Source organism: Misgurnus anguillicaudatus, chromosome 23 (assembly GCF_027580225.2).
Source record: "Misgurnus anguillicaudatus chromosome 23, ASM2758022v2, whole genome shotgun sequence".
In the NCBI taxonomy this organism is placed as follows: domain Eukaryota; kingdom Metazoa; phylum Chordata; class Actinopteri; order Cypriniformes; family Cobitidae; genus Misgurnus; species Misgurnus anguillicaudatus.
In genome coordinates this window covers 32,037,645-32,057,091 of record NC_073359.2, presented here as the reverse complement: position 1 = coordinate 32,057,091, position 19,447 = coordinate 32,037,645, and the positions used below count along the sequence as shown (strand labels likewise).

At 39.1% G+C, this 19,447-nt stretch overlaps 2 protein-coding genes across 2 annotated transcripts; both read right to left on the bottom strand.

Moving 5' to 3' along the window:
- Positions 1-2,037: 2,037 nt before the first annotated feature.
- On the bottom strand, positions 2,038-6,590 carry LOC141349188 (uncharacterized). Its single transcript, XM_073862206.1, has 2 exons — positions 6,283-6,590; positions 2,038-5,125 (listed from the first exon to the last, which is right to left on the bottom strand). Exons 1-2 carry the CDS (start codon positions 6,392-6,394, stop codon positions 3,765-3,767), a joined length of 1,473 nt encoding a protein of 490 aa, XP_073718307.1. The 5' UTR covers positions 6,395-6,590; the 3' UTR covers positions 2,038-3,764.
- A 3,617-nt stretch (positions 6,591-10,207) lies between these two features.
- On the bottom strand, positions 10,208-18,361 carry LOC129452981 (uncharacterized). Its single transcript, XM_073862204.1, has 3 exons — positions 18,035-18,361; positions 15,495-15,939; positions 10,208-13,905 (listed from the first exon to the last, which is right to left on the bottom strand). The coding sequence occupies exons 1-3, from the start codon at positions 18,182-18,184 to the stop codon at positions 12,161-12,163; spliced, it is 2,340 nt and encodes a 779-aa protein (XP_073718305.1). The 5' UTR covers positions 18,185-18,361; the 3' UTR covers positions 10,208-12,160.
- Between the last annotated feature and the right edge of the window lie 1,086 nt (positions 18,362-19,447).

Below are 19,447 nucleotides of genomic sequence, written 5' to 3'. Positions count from 1 at the left end.
AGACGTCAGGTAGCTTCTCAGACAGCTTCTCACGTTCATTTTCAGGCGAAAAGGGTGACGACGAGAGTCTTACGTTAAAGGAACACGCCCACATTTTGGGAATTTAGCTTATTCACCGTATCCCCCAGAGTTAGATAAGTCCATACATACCTCTCTCATCTCCGTGCGTGCTGTAACTCTGTCTGACGCAGCCCCCGCTAGCTTAGCTTAGCACAAAGACCGGAAATGCACGGCTCCAGCTAGTATACTGCTCCCAATAAGTGACAAAATAACGCAATCATTTTCCTATTTATGTGTTGTGATTTGTATAGTCAAACCGTGTACAAATAACAAGGTGATATGAGACACAGCGATCTTTTAACAGTATACATACTGAGAACTATATTCTCTGAAGACGAAGCACTGCCGCATGGGCGGAGTGATTTGCACAACTCTGACCGAACTCTTTGCTTCTCACCAGGGGCTTCTCGTGTGCTGCGAGCAGATCACTCCGCCCATGCGGCAGTGCTTCGTCTTCAGAGAATATAGTTCTCAGTATGTATACTGTTAAAAGATCGCTGTGTCTCATATCACCTTGTTATTTGTACACGGTTTGACTATACAAATCACAACACATAAATAGGAAAATGATCGCGTTATTTTGTCACTTATTGGGAGCAGTATACTAGCTGGAGCCATGCATTTCCAGTCTTTGTGCTAAGCTAAGCTAGCGGGGGCTGCGTCAGACAGAGTTACAGCACGCACGGAGATGAGAGAGGTATGTATGGACTTATCTAACTCTGGGGGATACGGTGAATAAGCTAAATTCCCAAAATGTGGGCGTGTTCCTTTAATTCTTAAACGGCCTATGTCACGAAATCAGTACACGACAAGGGACGCGACGATTGACACGACTGTCTGCTTAGTTAGCAAAGGAAGTTCAGCTTTCACACCCCATACACGACTGTCTCCTTTGGTTATCCGTGGCACTATCCACTCGCCATACCTTAAGCTTCAAAAGCGATCTTCACAAACCAATGGGTGACGTCACGGACACTACGTCCATATTTTTTTTACGGTCTATGGGTCCAACATACATCAGTTTACTCTCATTGAGGTTTAAAAGTTTTTTTGACATCCAGATCATAATGTCTGAGAAACAGACTGTTAAAGCACAAACACACAGAGTAAGATTATAAATGATTTGATGTTGTCTGATTCAGGTAAAGGATGTTTAAGCTGTACAAACCTCTCTATTCAGTCCTTCATCTCCTCTTAATCTCAGCTTTATCTCCAGTAACGCCACCTCTTTCTTCAGCTGAGAGATTTCTGTGATAAAATCATCAATATCCAGCATAGACAGATCAGTTCCTACTGATTTACAGCACATCACATCCATCTCATCATCAACACTAAAATACACAGAGACAAGACTCTGTTTACTCTCAATAAAACACTCAAGAGAGAAAAACAACGAGGATACAAAAAAAACAACAGCCCGCTCTCTTTCTTTAGTGAGTTTATTTGTGTACTAAAGAGCTGCAGCGCCTCCTGCTGTACTGGAGAGAGAAGACGCTCAACACTTCATTCATTCATCCTGCTGTTAACAAATCTCATCATTTTCAACAGCCAATAAACTTTTAAATTTGCTATTTTTTTTATTCAACTACAGTTCTGAATGGTTATTTCAAAATACCCGTACAGCACAGGCCCGCATTGAGTCTTGAGATAGCCAAGGCTGTGAAGAAGGAGCCATGGACGGATCCCAATTCAGGGGTTGATCCTCCCACAGCTCGTTCATCCTTTAAAAGTTGCCAAACGAAGGGCACGAAACAGAGCTGCCTTCAAAGCATCCTTCAGATGTATTTACAGTGTGACTCTACTGCTATCTACTGGAGATGTTAAACTAAATATAATTCATTCTCTTAGCAAGTATTTGATCATTTATTAGAATAAAATCAGATCTCATCCTTTAAGAGACACGTTTTGCTTGTTACATCATTTAATAAATACATAACACAACAATGGCTCTTGCTAACATAACATATGTAAATGTAAGTACAGCAGAGTCATTTGTTTTATTTATTAGTTTTACACTTTAAAATGCTGTGTTATTTTCAACCCAAAGTCTTTTTCACAGATCAGTTTGTTCTTCAGTATGTTTCTTCTGATGAGGTCTTAGTGAATCTCTCTCCACAGATCGAGCAGACGTATGGCCCTATTTTAAGTGCACTGTCTAAAGTGTACACCGCACGGTCTAAATGGGCGTGTCCGATTCCACTTTTGCCAATTTAACGACAGGAAAATGGTTTATGCGCCAAGCGCATGGTCTAAAAGGGTCTTTCCTATACTCGTAATGGATGTGTTTTGGGCATAACGTGCAATAAAACAATGAGAGTCTCAGCTCTCATCCCCTTTAAAAGACAGTTGCATAGGCATCATGCCTTATCTCGATTTAGAAAGTGGAATTTGTAAACCGAAAAATGAAAGAAGAAGAAGGCCACCAGTTTAAGATTGATTTCCTTTGTATCGAAATTGTTTTTTTTTTTTAGATTTAAACCTTTAAAAGCCTTTTTCTTTCAGTCACGAAAGTAAAATAGCAGGCTTTTATTTGCTGTAAATGTATGGATATCCTACAAAATCAGTGTAATAAAATCTGCAAATATGCAAGAAAAGGTTTGTACTTTAAAAATACTTTATTTGTAACAAACAGAAGATAAAGAATTTACAAACGTGCAGAGAGCCGTTTCAGCACTCAGACAGCGCCATGTTTTTTTTAAAGCATTAAAAATGTCTCTCATCTCACCATATCCACAGGTACAAATTCGTGAGGTAGCATTTAAAAACATTTAAAAACAGAAGCATTTGTTTAAAGCAAAACAATTTCTTACCAGGCTACAGGTCAAGCAGCTCTTTACACCTTCTAACGTCTCATAATCGGTCCTCATTTAAGTCCAAGAGACTCAATAATAATCTTTTACATTTTAATCATTTAACTTTTCATATTATAAAAGGGTTGTGTTCTGCTGCGCATCCATGTGTGTGATAAGCAAACGCGCACTGTCGTCCCGTATTACTAACACGCTCATTAAATAACAAAAACAATATTGTGTCATTGACTTTAGAGCAGGTTTTAGTTGGTCAATGGCAGAGTCTATTTTAGTTGCCTCAAAATAGCAACGCACCAAGAATGCGCCTGAACGCTCATGTGTGCAAAATTGGGCACAGATGCATTTGCTATTTAAACAACTTGGTGCTAGCTAAACGTGAAAATGATAATTTCGCCAGGTTGAAACTAGCGAAAGACACTTGTGTCGCACATTGAGCTGGATGTATGATAGGGCCCGTAAGGTTTCTCTCACGTATGAACACTCAAATGGGCTTTTAAGGAATCTGGCTTAGTAAACGTCTTCTCACACTGAGAACATTTGTAAGGTTTTTCACCTGTATGAGTTCTTTGGTGTCTCACTAAAACCTGATATGGTTTCTCATTGGTGTGTATACGCACATGTTTCTTTAGATTACATTTTTTGCTGAAACTCTTCCCACAAACAGTACAGTGATGAGGTTTCTCTCCTGTATGAATTCTCTGATGAGCTTTAAAAGTACTTGGATGAGAGAAGCTCTTTTCACATTGAGAGCAGACGTAAGGTTTTTCTCCAGTGTGAACTCTCTCATGGATAATCAGATTCGATTTCTGACCGGAACCTTTATCACAGTGTGAACACTGATAGCGTTTCTCCTCAGAGTGAATATTCTGGTGTGATTTTAATGAAACTGAATCCCTAAAGTTTTTTTCCACTTTGACTGCACTGATACGGTTTCTCATTGGTGTGTATACGCATATGTGTCTGTAAATTAGGTTTTTGGCTGAATTTCTTCTCACAGTGAGGACACTCGTATGGTTTCTCTCCTGTATGAACTCTCTGATGAACTTTAAAAGTACCTGAATCAGAGAAGCTCTTTCCACAGTGAGAGCAGACGTAAGGTTTTTCTCCAGTGTGAACTCTCTCATGGATTATCAGACTAGATTTCTGACCGAAACCTTTATCACAGTGTGAACACTGATAGCGTTTCTCCTCAGAGTGAATATTCTGATGTTTTTTTAGTGAACGTGAATCCTTAAAGGTTTTGTCACATTTACTGCACTGATACGGTCTTTCATTGGTGTGTATAAGCATATGTGACTTCAGATGATAGTTTTGTCTGAATCTCTTTTCACAGTGAGGACACTTGTATGGTTTCTCTCCTGTGTGAATTCTCTGATGAACTTTAAAAGTACTTGAATCAGAGAAGCTCTTTTCACAGTGAGGACACTTGTATGGTTTTTCTCCTGTATGAATTCTCTGATGAACTTTAACATGACTTGAATCAGAGAAGCTCTTTCCACAGTGAGAGCAAACGTAAGGTTTTTCTCCAGTGTGAACTCTCTCATGGATAATCAGAAGATATTTCTGACAGAAACCTTTATCACAGTGTGAACACTGATAGCGTTTCTCCTCAGAGTGAATATTCTGATGTGATTTTAATGAACCTGAATCCCTAAAGGTTTTTCCACATTGACTGCACTGATACGTTTTCTCATTGGTGTGTATACGCACATGTTTCTGTAGATGAGGTTTTTGGCTGAATCTCTTCTCACAGTTAGGACACTCGTATGGTTTCTCTCCTGTATGAATTCTCCGATGAACTCTAAAACTACTTGAATCAGAGAAGCTCTTTCCACATTGAGAGCAGACGTAAGGTTTTTCTCCAGTGTGAATTCTCTGATGAATATCAAGACTTTTTTTGGTGCTGAAATATTTGCCACATTCAGTGCAGTAGAAAGGCTTTTCACCACTGTGTGTCCTCATGTGAACTTTTAGCTGATATAAGTAGCCAAAATCCTTCCCACACTGCTGACAGTGAAACTGCTTCTTCTTCTCTCTGTGCACTTTTGAATGATGACGTTTATATTTTTGTAAGGTAGTGAAGCTGATCTCAGATCTGGTGGAGGTCAAGAGTTTTTGTTCTGCATTTTTATCTAAATGTCTCTGTGAGCTCAATGTCTCTTCATCGGTGATGCAGGAAAGAGTTTGTGCCGTCTGTCGCTCTTTTGATGATAAAGACGTTATTTCTCCATCCAAACACGAATCACTGATCTTATCTGAAAGACAACAACATTAAAAATCTCTTATGATTTACATTTACAGCAACTGTAAACACACAAACAAGAGGTTCAACTGAGATTCTGTATGTTTTTTCTATATTCAGTTATTGCTGCTAATGGGGTCATAAGTAGTTATTGACTCTACTACAACTGTAAATCTGTCAATGTGTGAATATATCGGGGTTGTGTGCCTGTGTGCATGCATCAGATCTTTCAATCAATGTGAGGAAGATCATTTTTGAGTATTGTCGCTCTAAATAACTCTTAACATCAATCAGATCCCGAACTTTATCTCTTTTGATAACTATTTTAACACCACACAAGTCCAGCACTTTATTTTCCAATTCCTCCAACCCATGTTTTAAAACCGAAACCAAAATCTCAGACGTGCAAGTGGATGGACATGCTTTATTTGTATTAGTTTGTATTTAGGACGATACATCTCTCAAAAAAACTTACATATAAAGATTACTTTAGACATTTAATTACTATTTACTGTAGGCTGCGTCTCAATTTATCCAACAATGGGCCAGGCCCAAGGTCAAACAGAAATTGTGTGTTGCGTTAATCGCACGATAATAAAATTAATGTTGTTAAAATGAATTTACGTTAATGCTTATTAACGCGTTAATTTTGACAGCACTAGTTATTATACTCGTTGATTGACTGCTAAGCGTTAGCGTTTGCTCCTGTACCAAAGAAAGTACCCTAGCAACCATGTACCAAGACCTATATCTCTGCATCAGAACATTGTAGAGACATGGGGGTGGCCTTGTTTTACTCGAGGCTTGATGTATAATCATTGGTGTATGCAAATTCTCTACCTAGCAACCAGTGTATCCTAACAACCATTAAGCGAGACATATATTGCTGCATCAGAACAACGTAGAAAATTTTTCTTTTTGAGAAAAAGACATCGCACGGTGACAAGAGCGCAGGGATTGAGAGTGTACGTAAGTCTGTATAAGTGAGTGAATGTAAGAGGGAGCTAACCCAGTGGTGGTTTAAAAGCCCAGGAGCAAATATACCCATCTGTTTTTTTGTACTATCCAGACTAAATGAACCTGCATGCTGTAAAAGCTGAATGAAATTTGACCATTTTATAAGCAATTTTGTGTAACTCAATGTCATATGAGGTAAAAGAGGAAACACACCTGAAGGAATAAAATCATCATGATTGTCATCATCTTCCTCAGTGTGATCTTCATCTGCTGTAGTTTCTCTTCTCATCAGGTTCCCGCTGTCCATCGGATTAACTGAACACATCTTGAGTTTGGTCTGCAGGATCTGCTGCTGTTCTCCAGCGTTACAGACAGAATCCAGAGACTCTGTGGAGGTTTGATCCTCCTGTAAGCTCTGTTTACTGTCACACACTGTAGTGTCCTGAGTGTCTGTGGGCTTTGACTCAGTATAAGAGAGTGAAGACAGACTGAGATCTGAGTCCTGTGTGTGTCTGGATGTCTCTTCAGATAGTTTAAAGTCCAGCAGTGACTGTGGTGTGCGGCTCTGATCTCTGCTCATCCACACTGAATCCAGACATTCACTGGAGCTCCAAACAGTCACATACCCTGAAGATTCACAACGAACCCCATCCTTACGACACAACACACACACACAAACACACACACGTTTAGTTTGGTTATACACGTTACACATAAATACACATTAGACAAAACAAGTTTATTTTTAGCGACGATCCAAAAGTCTATGGAAAAAAATGAATGGGCTTTTAGTGAGGGAACAAGTGTCCCGCTAACTTCCAGAATTTAGTGGACTAGAGAATGTTTTACTCGAATGAAACGATCTTCAGTCTTAGGTTTTGATTTCAAGAGATAGACTTTTATTATCCGGACAAATAGAAAGCCGAGGCCGTCCTGTTGAATCCTCTCAGAACCAAAATGTGGTCCTGGGAAGATCCTGCAAGATCACTCTGACTCTCTCTCAGCCATCACTGCATTATATAGGTTTGTAACACAATAGTTTTGTGTTAAGGCAAAAACACACATGACATCACTTTTGTAAGGGTCACACCATATATACATACATATATATATATATATATATATAAAATGGTAAATTATTTGATACACATAACTGGTTATATTCATATAGATCAGTGGTTCCCAATCCTGGTCCTCGAGGCCCCCCTGCCAGAAAGTTTTAGTAGATGTCTCCTTATTAAACACACCTGATTTAACTCATCAGCTCGTTATGGAGACATGTTTACCATTTTTGAAGGAGATTGATAAGTTGAATCAGGTGTTTTAAATAAGGAGACATCTAAAACTTTCTGTCAGGTGGGCCTCGAGGACCAGGATTGGGAAACACTGATATAGATAATACGTAATGGTAAACTGATTGAAATATTAATGTCGATTATCCTTAATTCCTTTATATTGGGATTAAAACAAACTTCTTCAAGATCGATTTCATTATAATTGCCCATATGGCTGTAACAATTAATCCTGCAAGTTGAATGAATGAATGAATGCTAATTTATATTTTTCAGATTATAATATTATTTTTTTAAATTAGTGATTATAAACCATTATTCTAAATTTTGCTATTAAAAGTTAAGCAATACCTAAAACCAATGTATAATCTGATAAGAAAGTTGTTAAATATATTAATGTATGTAAGCATTTCCATGTTTTTATTTAAATAATATTTTTTTCTTCATCCCGTGGCTAATGTTAAAAAACTGTTGAATATGACTGATTCAATAAAAAAAATAACGCTAAGAAACTTGTGAGCCCTAACGTTATGTCTTTACATAAGCTGCACACGGCTTTATTTAACAGACAGCTAAGGGTCCAACATACATCAGTTTACTTTCATTGAGGTTTAAAAGTTGTTTTGACATCCAGACCATAATGTCCGAGAAACAGACTGCCAAAGCACAAACACACAGAGAAAGACCCCAAAATGATTCGATGTTGTCCGATTCAGGCAAAGGATGTCCAAGCTGTACAAACCCCTCTACTCAGTCCCTCTCCTCCCAACCTCAGCTTTATCTCCAGTAACGCCACCTCTTTCTTCAGCTGAGAGATTTCTTTGACGAAATCATCAATATCCAGCATAGACAGATCAGTTCCTACTGATTTACAGCACATCACATCCATCTCATCATCAACACTAAAATACACAGAGACAAAACTTTGTTTACTCTCAATAAACCACTCTAGAGAGAAAAACAACGAGGATACACAAACAAATCACACGCGCTTTCTTTCTTTAGTGAGTTTATTTGTGTACTAAAGAGCTGCAGCGCCTCCTGCTGTACTGGAGAGAGAAGACGCTCAACACTTCATTCACTCATCCTGCTGTTAACAAATCTCATCATTTTCAACAGCCAATAAACTTTTTAAATTTGCAAAAATTGTATTCAACTACAGTTCTGAATGTTTATATCAAAATACCCGGATGTCACAGGCGCGTATTGAATCTTGGGATAGCCAAGGCTGTGAAGAAGGAACCATGGACGGATCCCAATTCAGGGATTGATGCTCCCACAGCTCGTTCATCCTTTAAAAGTTGCCAAATGAAGGGCACGAAACAGAGCTGCCTTCAAAGCATCCTTCAGATGTATTCACAGTGTGACTCTACTGCTATCTACTGGAGATGTTAAACTAAATATAATTCTTTCTCTTAGCAAGTATTTGATCATTTATTAGAATAAAATCAGATCTCATCCTTTAAGAGACATGTTTTGCTTGTTACATCATTTAATAAATACATAACACAAACAATGGCTCTTGATAACATAACATTTGTAAATGTAAGTACAGCAGAGTCATTTGTTTTATTTATTAGTTTTACACTTTAAAATGCTGTGTTATTTTCAACCCAAAGTCTTTTTCACAGATCAGTTTGTTCTTCAGTATGTTTCTTCTGATGAGGTCTTAGTGAATCTCTCTCCACAGATCGAGCAGACGTAGGACCCTATTTTAGCAATCTAAGCGCATTGTCTAAAGCGCACGCACGCAGGTCTAAATGGGCATGTCTGATTCCACTTTTGCTAATTTAAAGAAAGGAAAATAGTTTATGCGCCAAGCGCATGGTATAAAAGGGTCGTTCCTATTCTCGTAATGGATGTGTTTTGGGCATAACGTGCAGTTAACCAATGAGAGTCTCAGCTCTCATCCCCTTTAAAAGCAAGTTGCGTTGGCGTCATGCCTTATCTCGATTTAGAAAGTGGAATTTGTAAACCGAAAAACTAAAGAAGAAGAAGGCCACCAGTTTAAGATTGATTTCATTTGTATCTAAATTGTTTTTTTTTTAGATTTAAACCTTTAAAAGCCTTTTTCTTTCAGTCACGGAAGTAAAATAGCAGGCTTTTATTTGATGTAAATGTATGGATATGTCACAGGTCGGAGAAGCGGACCGCCACTGTCGCGGGTCATGCTCCTCCTAGTTCCACCCCAAGGAGGTCCCAAAACACCCCAACGACCAGACCGACAAAGTATTAAAATTTGACAACTTTTATTAAATATTAAAATCTCTTAGGGGGAAATATACTTAAAAAAAAGGGATCTCAGTCCTTAGTCTCATGGCATATTGTGGAGATGGCACTTCACGCTCGCTTGTTTCTCCACTTGGGACGACGTACAATAGTACGGTACAGGTAGGGTTTCCTCGTGCTCTTTCTCTCTCTTTCTCTCCACAGGCTGCGGGCTGGGACACAAAGATCGGTTATTCAGACTGCTGGTTTTCTCTCACCTCTCCACTTGGGACGACATACAGTAAGTACGGTACAGGTAGGGTTTCCTAGTTCTCTTTCTCTCTCTTCCTCTCCACAGGCTGCGGGTTGCTCTCTCTCTCTCTCTCTCTCTCTCTCTCTCTCTCTCTCTCTACAGGCTGCGGGCTGGGCCACAAAGATCGGTTATTCAGACTGGTGGTTTCTCTCACCTCTCCACTTGGGACGTCGTACAGTAAGTACGGTGCAGGTAGGGTTTCCTCGTTCTCTTTCTCTCTCTTCCTCTCCACACGCTGCGGGTTCCTCTCTCTCTCTCTCTCTCTCTCTCTCTCTCTCTCTCTCTCTACAGTCTGCGCGCTGGGCCAAAAATATCATAAACTCAGACTGGTGGTTTCTCTCACCTCTCCACTTGGGACAACGTACAGTAAGTACGGTGCAGGTAGGGTTTCCTCGTTCTCTTTCTCTCTCTCCACAGTAATACTGCACATCCAGAGCTCGCTCACAGCATAGGCCAGGTAATAACAACTGAGACCTGCAGCCTTTTCGTTCTTCCATGGCGAGGTTAGCGAAGGCGGGGGTTTTCTGACAATACACACACAGCAGTACACAGCACCACGTCAAAGTGAAGTTTCCACAACAACACAGACTCACCCACCGCACTCAAAGTGAACATCTAGGACGCCCCGTCTTCCTCCACTTCGCCGGAGTCCGTTAGACGTGTTTAGCACGGCCCAGTCAGCATTCACGTCGCTGTGATAGCCCCAGTTTGTCCTCCTCCGGCTCACCCACCACACTGTTCAGGGGTAGGGCCGTCCTCCTTTTCCCGGAGTCGTTTGCTACAAAACAGGTTAGTATACAGTGTGTCCCAAACTCAATGTTTCATACTCACAATCACTGTAAGATCTTCTCTAATGTTCTCCTCTTTGATCCACACAGGCGATTATTTCCGGCCACACAGAACGAGGCGTTTCTTCCCCCAACAGGGTTGCACAGCGATTTCACTTATGCCACAATATCCTCAGTATGGCAAACACTCACGCTAAACTCCGCTTCTCCTTTTGTTTCGTTTCAGTTTCCAGTAATCTCCAATCGTCTTCCAGCCACTATGGTTTTCTTCGTCCCACACAGCCACGCCAGCTTCAGCCTGAGAGGAAAAACAGCCCAACAGCAAGCGCACCAAAAAAGCAGCAAACGAGCCCAACAACTGAACTTCCTTCACACGACCACGCCGTCCTTTCGCCCGGACCAGCCCCGCAGTCTTTCCGCCCGTTTTCTAGCGGTCGCCGGATCAGTGGGGCCTGCGAACTCTTCGGAGGCGGGTGTTTGCTGAGTTGCCCAAGGCGGAAGTTCACTCGCCCGAAATCGACCGCTTCTGCTTCTTCAGCCCGTCTTTTAAATCTGCATTAATCATATCGCCCGCTCAGTCAATAATTGCTGCCTCCTTTGCACACCTGTGATGAATCTGACCTAATTTCGCTGCCATGGAAACCCAGGAAGTAAACGGGGGTTTAGAAAAAAATTGCTCCGGGCGGAACCTCTCCTCTCTATTTTTGGTTTCCCCCTAAGTCACCCTGTGACAGATATCTTACAAAATCAGTGTAATAAAATCTGCAGATATGCAAGAAAAGGTTTGTACTTTAAAAATACTTTATTTGTAACAAACAGAAGATAAAGAATTTACAAATGTGCAGAGAACAGTTTCAGCACTCGGACAGCGCCATGTTTTTTTTAAAGCATTACTTAAAAATGTTTCTTATCTCACCATATCCACAGGTACAAATTCGTGAGGTAGCATTTAAAAAACATTTTAAAACAGAAGTATGTGTTTAAAGCAAAACAATTTCTTACCAAGCTACAGGTCAAGCAGCTCTTTACACCTTCTAACATCTCATAATCGGTCCTCATTTAAGTCCAAGAGACTCAATAATAATCTTTTACATTTTAATCCTTTAACTTTTCATATTATAAAAGGGTTGTGTCCTGCTGCGCATCCACGGGTGTGATAAGCAAACACGCACTGTGCCGTATTACTAACACGCTCATTAAATAACAAAAACAATATTGCGCCATTGACTTTAAACCAGGTTTTAGTTGGTCAATGGTGTAGTCTATTTTAGTTGCCTCAAAATAGCAACGCACCAAGAATGTGCCTGAAGTTCACATGGCTCATTTTCAGACCAGAACGCCCATGGGTGCAAAATTGTGCGCAAATGCATTTGCTTTTTAAACAACGCGGCACTAAATGTGAAATTGATCATTGCGATGGGTTGAAACTAGTGAAGAGCACTTGCGTTGCCCATTGCTCTGGGTGTATGATAGGGCCCGTAAGGTTTCTCTCACGTATGAACTCTCAAATGGGCTTTTAAGGAATCTGGGTTAGTAAAAGTCTTCTCACACTGGGAACATTTGTAAGGTTTTTCACCTGTATGAGTTCTCAGGTGTCTCACTAAACTTTGACGATAACTAAAACTCTTTCCACAAACAGTACAGTGATGAGGTTTCTCTCCAGTGTGAACTCTCTGATGAACTCTGAGCTCAGTTGAATTTTTAAATCTCTTACCACAGTGAGAGCAGACGTAAGGTTTCTCTCCTGTATGAATTCTCAGATGAACTTTAAAATGACTTAGATTATTGAAGCTCTTTCCACATTGAGAGCAGATGTAAGGTTTCTCTCCTGTATGAATTCTCTGATGAACTTTAAAATGACTTAGATTAGTGAAGCTCTTTCCACATTGAGAGCAGATGTAAGGTTTCTCTCCTGTATGAACTCTCTGATGAGCTTCAAAACTACTTGGATGAGTGAAGCTCTTTTCACAGTGAGAGCAGAAGTAAGGTTTTTGTCCAGTGTGAACTCTCTCATGGATTATCAGACTAGATTTATGACAGAAACCTTTATCACAGTGTGAACACTGATAGAGTTTCTCCTCAGAGTGAATATTCTGATGTCTTTTTAGTGAACGTGAATCCTTAAACGTTTTGTCACATTGACTGCACTGATACGGTCTTTCATTGGTGTGTTTAAGCATATGTGACTTCAGATGATGTTTTCGGCTGAATCTCTTCTCACAGTGAGGACACTCGTATGGTTTCTCTCCAGTGTGAACTCTCTCATGGATAATCAGAAGATATTTCAGACCGAAACCTTTATCACAGTGTGAACACTGATAGAGTTTCTCCTCAGAGTGAATATTCTGATGTTTTTTTAGTGAACGTGAATCCTTGAAGGTTTTGTCACATTCACTGCACTGATACGGTGTTTCATTGGTGTGTATATACAAATGTGTCCTCAGATTCTGGTTTTGTCTAAATCTCTTTTCACAGTGAGGACACTTGTATGGTTTTTCTCCTGTATGAACTCTCTGATGAACTTTAAAAGTACTTGAATCAGAGAAGCTCTTTCCACAGTGAGAGCAGACGTAAGGTTTTTCTCCAGTGTGAATTCTCTCATGGATAATCAGATTATATTTCTGACTGAAACCTTTATCACAGTGTGAACACTGATAGCGTTTCTCCTCAGAGTGAATATTCTGGTGTGATTTTAATGCACCTGAATTCTTAAAGGTTTTTCCACATTGACTGCACTGATACGGTCTCTCATTGGTGTGTATACGCATATGTCTATTCAGACAATGTTTTTGGTTGAATCTCTTCTCACAGTGAGGACACTCGTATGGTTTCTCTCCAGTGTGAATTCCCTGATGAAAATCAAGATGTTGTTTGGTGCTGAAATATTTGCCACATTCAGTGCAGTAGAAAGGCTTTTCACCACTGTGTGTCCTCACGTGAATTTTTAGCCGAGATAAGAAGCCAAAATCCTTCCCACATTGCTGACAGTGAAAGTGCTTCTTCTTCTTCTTCTCTCTGTGCACTTTTGAATGATGACGTTTAGACTTTTGTAAGGTAGTGAAGCTGATCTCAGATCTGGTGGAGGTCAAGAGTTTTTGTTCTGCATTTCTATCTAAAAGTCTCTGTGAGCTCAATGTCTCTTCATCGGTGATGCAGGAAAGAGTTTGTGCCATCTGTCGCTCTTTTGACGATAAAGACGTTATTTCTCCATCCAAACACGAATCACTGATCTTATCTGAAAGACAACAACATTAGAAATCTCTTATGATTTACATTTACACCAACATTAAACACAGAAACAAGAGGTTCAACTGAGATTCTGTATGTTTTTTCTATATTCAGTTATTGCTGCTAATGGGGTCATAAGTAGTTATTGACTCTAAAGCTGCGTCTTTTCATTGCACACAACCACCAACACCCAATAGATCAGAAGTCATTTATTTCCTAGTATGGAGAGTTGCACAGCGACTGCATGGAGTGGACTGGAAATCTTCAGATGTGATTTTAACTTTAGTTAACTTTAAATTCAAGGACCTTTCAAGGACTTTACAGGTCTAATACCCTCAAATTCAAAGACTAAATGTGGGGACATATTTCAAGTGATAGCAAGGTTACATTGTGTTACCTTTTAAGATACATTGTTACAGCTTCCTTTTCGAGGGAACTCGCGCTGCGTCACTGCAATGACACTTTGGGGACGCCTCCAGGGGTAAGTGCATCTGAATGTGTATATCAAATTCAACCAATGGTGAGGCTTAACCACAAAGACAGGGTGACGCAGGAGCCAGGAAGTATATCGCTATCTGAATTCTTGCCAAAACAAATATTACTACAACTGTAAATCTGTCAATGTGTGAATATATCGGGGTTGTGCACCTGTGTGCATGCATCAGATCTTTCAATCAGTGTGAGGAAGATCATTTTTGAGTATTGTCGCTCTAAATAACTCTTAACATCAATCAGATCCCGAACTTTATCTCTTTTGATAACTACTTTAACACCACACAAGTCCAGCACTTTATTTTCCAATTCCTCCAACCCATGTTTTAAAACCGAAACCAAAATCTCAGATGTTCAAGTGGATGGACACGCATTATTTGTATTAGTTCATATAAATAGTTAGAACAAATAAAGATTACTTTAGACATTTAATTACTATTTACTGTAGGCTGCGTCTCAATTTATCCAAAAATGGGCCAGGCCTAATGTCAAACTGAAATTGTGTGTTGCGTTAATCACACGTTAATAAAATTAATGTAGTTAAAATGAATTTACATTAATGCTTATTAACGCGTTAATTTTGACAGCACTAGTTATTATACTTGTTGATTGACTGCTAAGTGTTAGCGTTTGCTCCTGTACCAAATAGAGTACCCTAGCAACCATGTACCAAGACCTACATCTCTGCATCAGAACATTGTAGAGACATGAGGTGGCCTTGTTTTACTCGAGGCTTGATGTATAATCATTGGTGTATGCAAATTCTCTCCCTAGCAACCAGTGTACCCTAACAACCGTTAAGGGAGGCATATATTGCTGCATCAGAACAACGTAGAAAATTTTTCTTTTTGAGAAAAAGACATCGCACGGTGACAAGAGCACAGGGATTGAGAGTGTACGTAAGTCTGTATAAGTGAGTGAATGTAAGGGGGAGCTAACCCAGTGGTGGTTTAAAAGCCCAGGAGCAAATATACCCATCTGTTTTTTTGTACTATCCAAGCTAAATGAACCTGTATGCATGCTGTAAAAGCTGGATTAAATGTGACCATTATATAAGCAATTTTGTGTAACTCAATGTCATGTAAGGTAAAAGAGGAAACACACCTGAAGGAATAAAATTATCATGATTGTCATCATCTTCCTCAGTGTGATCTTCATCTGCTGTAGTTTCTCTACTCATCTTCATCATCAGGTTCCCACTGTCCATCGGTTTAACTGAAGACATCTTCAGTGTGGTCTGCAGGATCTGCTGCTGTTCTCCAGCGTTACAGACAGAATCCAGAGACTCTGTGGAGGTTTGATCCTCCTGTAAGCTCTGTTTACTGTCACACACTGTAGTGTCCTGAGCGTCTGTGGGCTTTGACTCAGTATAAGAGAGTAAAGACAGACTGAGATCTGAGTCCTGTGTGTGTCTGGATGTCTCTTCAGAGAGTTTATCCAGCAGTGACTGTGGTGTGCGGCTCTGATCTCTGCTCATCCACACTGAATCCAGACATTCACTGGAATTCCAAACAGTCACATACCCTGAAGATTCACAACAAACCCCATCCTTACAACACAACACAACATAACACACACACACACACACACACACACACACACACACACACACACACACACACACACACACACACACAGGTTTAGATTCGTTATACACGTTACACAAAACAAGTTTATTTTTGGTGACGATCAAAAAAAATTAATGGGTTTTTTATTGAGGGAACAAGTGTCTAACTTCCAGAATTTAGTGGACTAGAGATCGATTTCATTATAATGTAACGATTAATCAAATATATATAAATTAGTATAAATGTTATATGGTGATTATAAACCATTATTCCAAATTTTGCTATAGAGGGTATGCATTGACGTCACTTTTCCACATGACCACACCAGAACTCGCCCTGTTGAGTGGCAAATGATTCAACAGAATGTCTGTTTTTCATAGCGACTGCTGTGCAAAATGCCAGTAAAACTGACTATTATCAGCTTAAATTGAATTTAGTTGGATTTGATAGCAGAGGTGAACAACACTTAGTTAAATTAGTTACATTTTCCAAGCATCTGTGCTTTATTAGGATGTTTGTATTGGGAAATTTTTTTACTTCACTACATTCTAAAGTATAGAATCATACTGTGTATTCTTTAATATTGCATATTAAAATTTATTTAATACCTAATTACATTAAAATTGTGTACTTTTAAATGTATTAGTACAGTCTATCGCACAACAGCTTTTACGCGTTTTACTCGTGTTTTTGCTGATTTCACACTGTACTAAAATGCTGACGCTGTCTTTTGCCACTCAGTGGGCGTAACCGCAGTCACTTTCGCCGAAGGTGACGTCACGTGCATACCCTCTATTAGAAGTTAAAGGGGTCATATGATGAAAATGTTAGCATTGCCACTTTGTAGGTTTGAGCAAAAATGTGTCGTTTGGGGTGTGTTTTTTAAAATGCAAATGAGCGGATGAAGTGCAAACACTGATCACAATGATGGTGGTTTATTGTAATTGAAACTCTATTTTGCTGTCAAGTCCAAAAATGTGTCGTTTTGGGTGTGTTCTTCAAAATGCAAATGAGCGGATAAAGCCCAAACACCGACCACAATGATGGCGGCCCGCCGCAATCCAAACCCAACTGTGCTGCCAAGTCCTTCTCTTCTCTCTCCTTCAGAGTTCAGATTAAGGAGGCGGTATTATTCTAATAAGATATCCTTATGACATCATAATGAAAGCCAAATTTCAATGACCTGTTTTTGCTCACACCTACAAAGTGGCAATGCTAACATTTTCATCATATGACCCCTTTAAGCAATACCTTAAAGGGGACATATTATGAGATTTTTTTTAAGATGTAAACTAAGTCTAAAATAGGTCTGAGCAAAAGTGTGCCGTTTTGGGTGTGTCATTTAAAATGCAAATGAGCGGATGAAGTGCAACCACTGATCACAATGATGGTGGTTTGTTGCAATTGAAACTCAATTGTGCTGTCAAATATTTTATCTCACTCTTTCTCTCCATACTAAATGGTTGTGCTGTGGTTGGATAGTGCAGATAAAGTGGGCGGTATTACCTTATTCTGACATCACAATAAGGGCCAAATTACAATGACCTATTTTTCACATGCTTGCAGAAAATGGTTTACCAATACTAAGTTATTGGGTTGATCTTTTTAACATTTTCTAGGTTGATAGAAGCACTGGGGACACAATTATAGCACTTAAACATGGAAAAAGTCTGATTTTCATAATATGTCCCCTTTAAACAATGTATAATCTGATAAATAAGAAAGCCGTTAAATGAATGAATGTATGTAAGCATTTCCATGTTTTTATTTAAATTATATATTTTTTCTTCATCCCGTGGCTAATGTTAAAAAAAAACTGTTGAATAAAAAAATTAACGCTAAAAAACTTGGGAGCCCTAACGTTATGTCTTTACATAAACTGCACAATGATTTATTTAAGAGACAGCTAAGGGTCCAACATACATCAGTTTACTCTCATTGTGTTTTAAAAGTTTTTTTTGACATCCAGATCATAATGTCTGAGAAACAGACTGTTAAAGCACAAACACACAGAGTAAGATTATAAATGATTTGATGTTGTCTGATTCAGGTAAAGGATGTTTAAGCTGTACAAACCTCTCTCTTCAGTCCTTCATCTCCTCTTAATCTCAGCTTTATCTCCAGTAACGCCACCTCTTTCTTCAGCTGAGAGATTTCTGTGATAAAATCATCAATATCCAGCATAGACAGATCAGTTCCTACTGATTTACAGCACATCACATCCATCTCATCATCAATACTAAAATACACAGAGACAAGACTCTGTTTACTCTCAATAAAACACTCAAGAGAGAAAAACAACGAGGATACAAAAAAAAACAACAGCCCGCTCTCTTTCTTTAGTGAGTTTATTTGTGTACTAAAGAGCTGCAGCGCCTCCTGCTGTACTGGAGAGAGAAGACGCTCAACACTTCATTCATTTACCTGTTAACAAATCTCATCATTTTCAACAGCCAATACACTTTTTAAATTCGCAAAAATTGTATTCAAATACAGTTCTGAATGTTTATATCAAAATACCCGGATGTCACAGGCGCGTATTGAATCTTGGGATAGCCAAGGCTGTGAATAAGGAACCATCGAAGGATCCCAATTCAGGGATTGATGCTCCCACAGATCGTTCATACTTTAAAAGTTGCCAAATGAAGGGCACGAAACAGAGCTGCCTTCAAAGCATCCTTCAGATGTATTCACAGTGTGACTCTACTGCTATCTACTGGAGATGTTAAAATAAATATAATTCTTTCTCTTAGCAAGTATTTGATCATTTATTAGAATAAAATCAGATCTCATCCTTTAAGAGACATGTTTTGCTTGTTACATCAGTTAATAAATACATAACACAAACAATGGCTCTTGATAACATAACATTTGTAAATGTAAGTACAGCAGAGTCATTTGTTTTATTTATTAGTTTTACACTATAAAAATGCTGTGTTATTTTCAACCCAAAGTCTTTTTCACAGATCAGTTTGTTCTTCAGTATGTTTCTTCTGATGAGGTCTTACATTAGTGAATCTCTCTCCACAGATCGAGCAGACGTATGGCCCTATTTTAACAATCTAAGCGCACTGTCTAAAGCACACGCACGCAGGTCTAAATGGGCGTGTCCGATTCCACCTTTGCCAATTTAACGACAGGAAAATGGTTTATGCGCCGTTCCTATTCTCGTAATGGATGTATTTTGGGCATAACGTGCAGTTAACCAATGAGAGTCTCAGCTCTCATCCCCTTTAAAAGCCAGTTGTGTAGGCATCATGCCTTATCTCAATTTAGAAAGTGGAATTTGTAAACCGAAAAACGAAAGAAGAATTCCACCAGTTTAAGATTGATTTCCTTTGTATCGAAATTGTTTTTTTTTTTAGATTTAAACCTTTAAAAGCCTTTTTTCTTTCAGTCACGAAAGTAAAATAGCAAGCTTTTATTTGCTGTAAATGTATGGATATCCTACAAAATCAGTGTAATAATCTGCAAATATGCAAGAAAAGG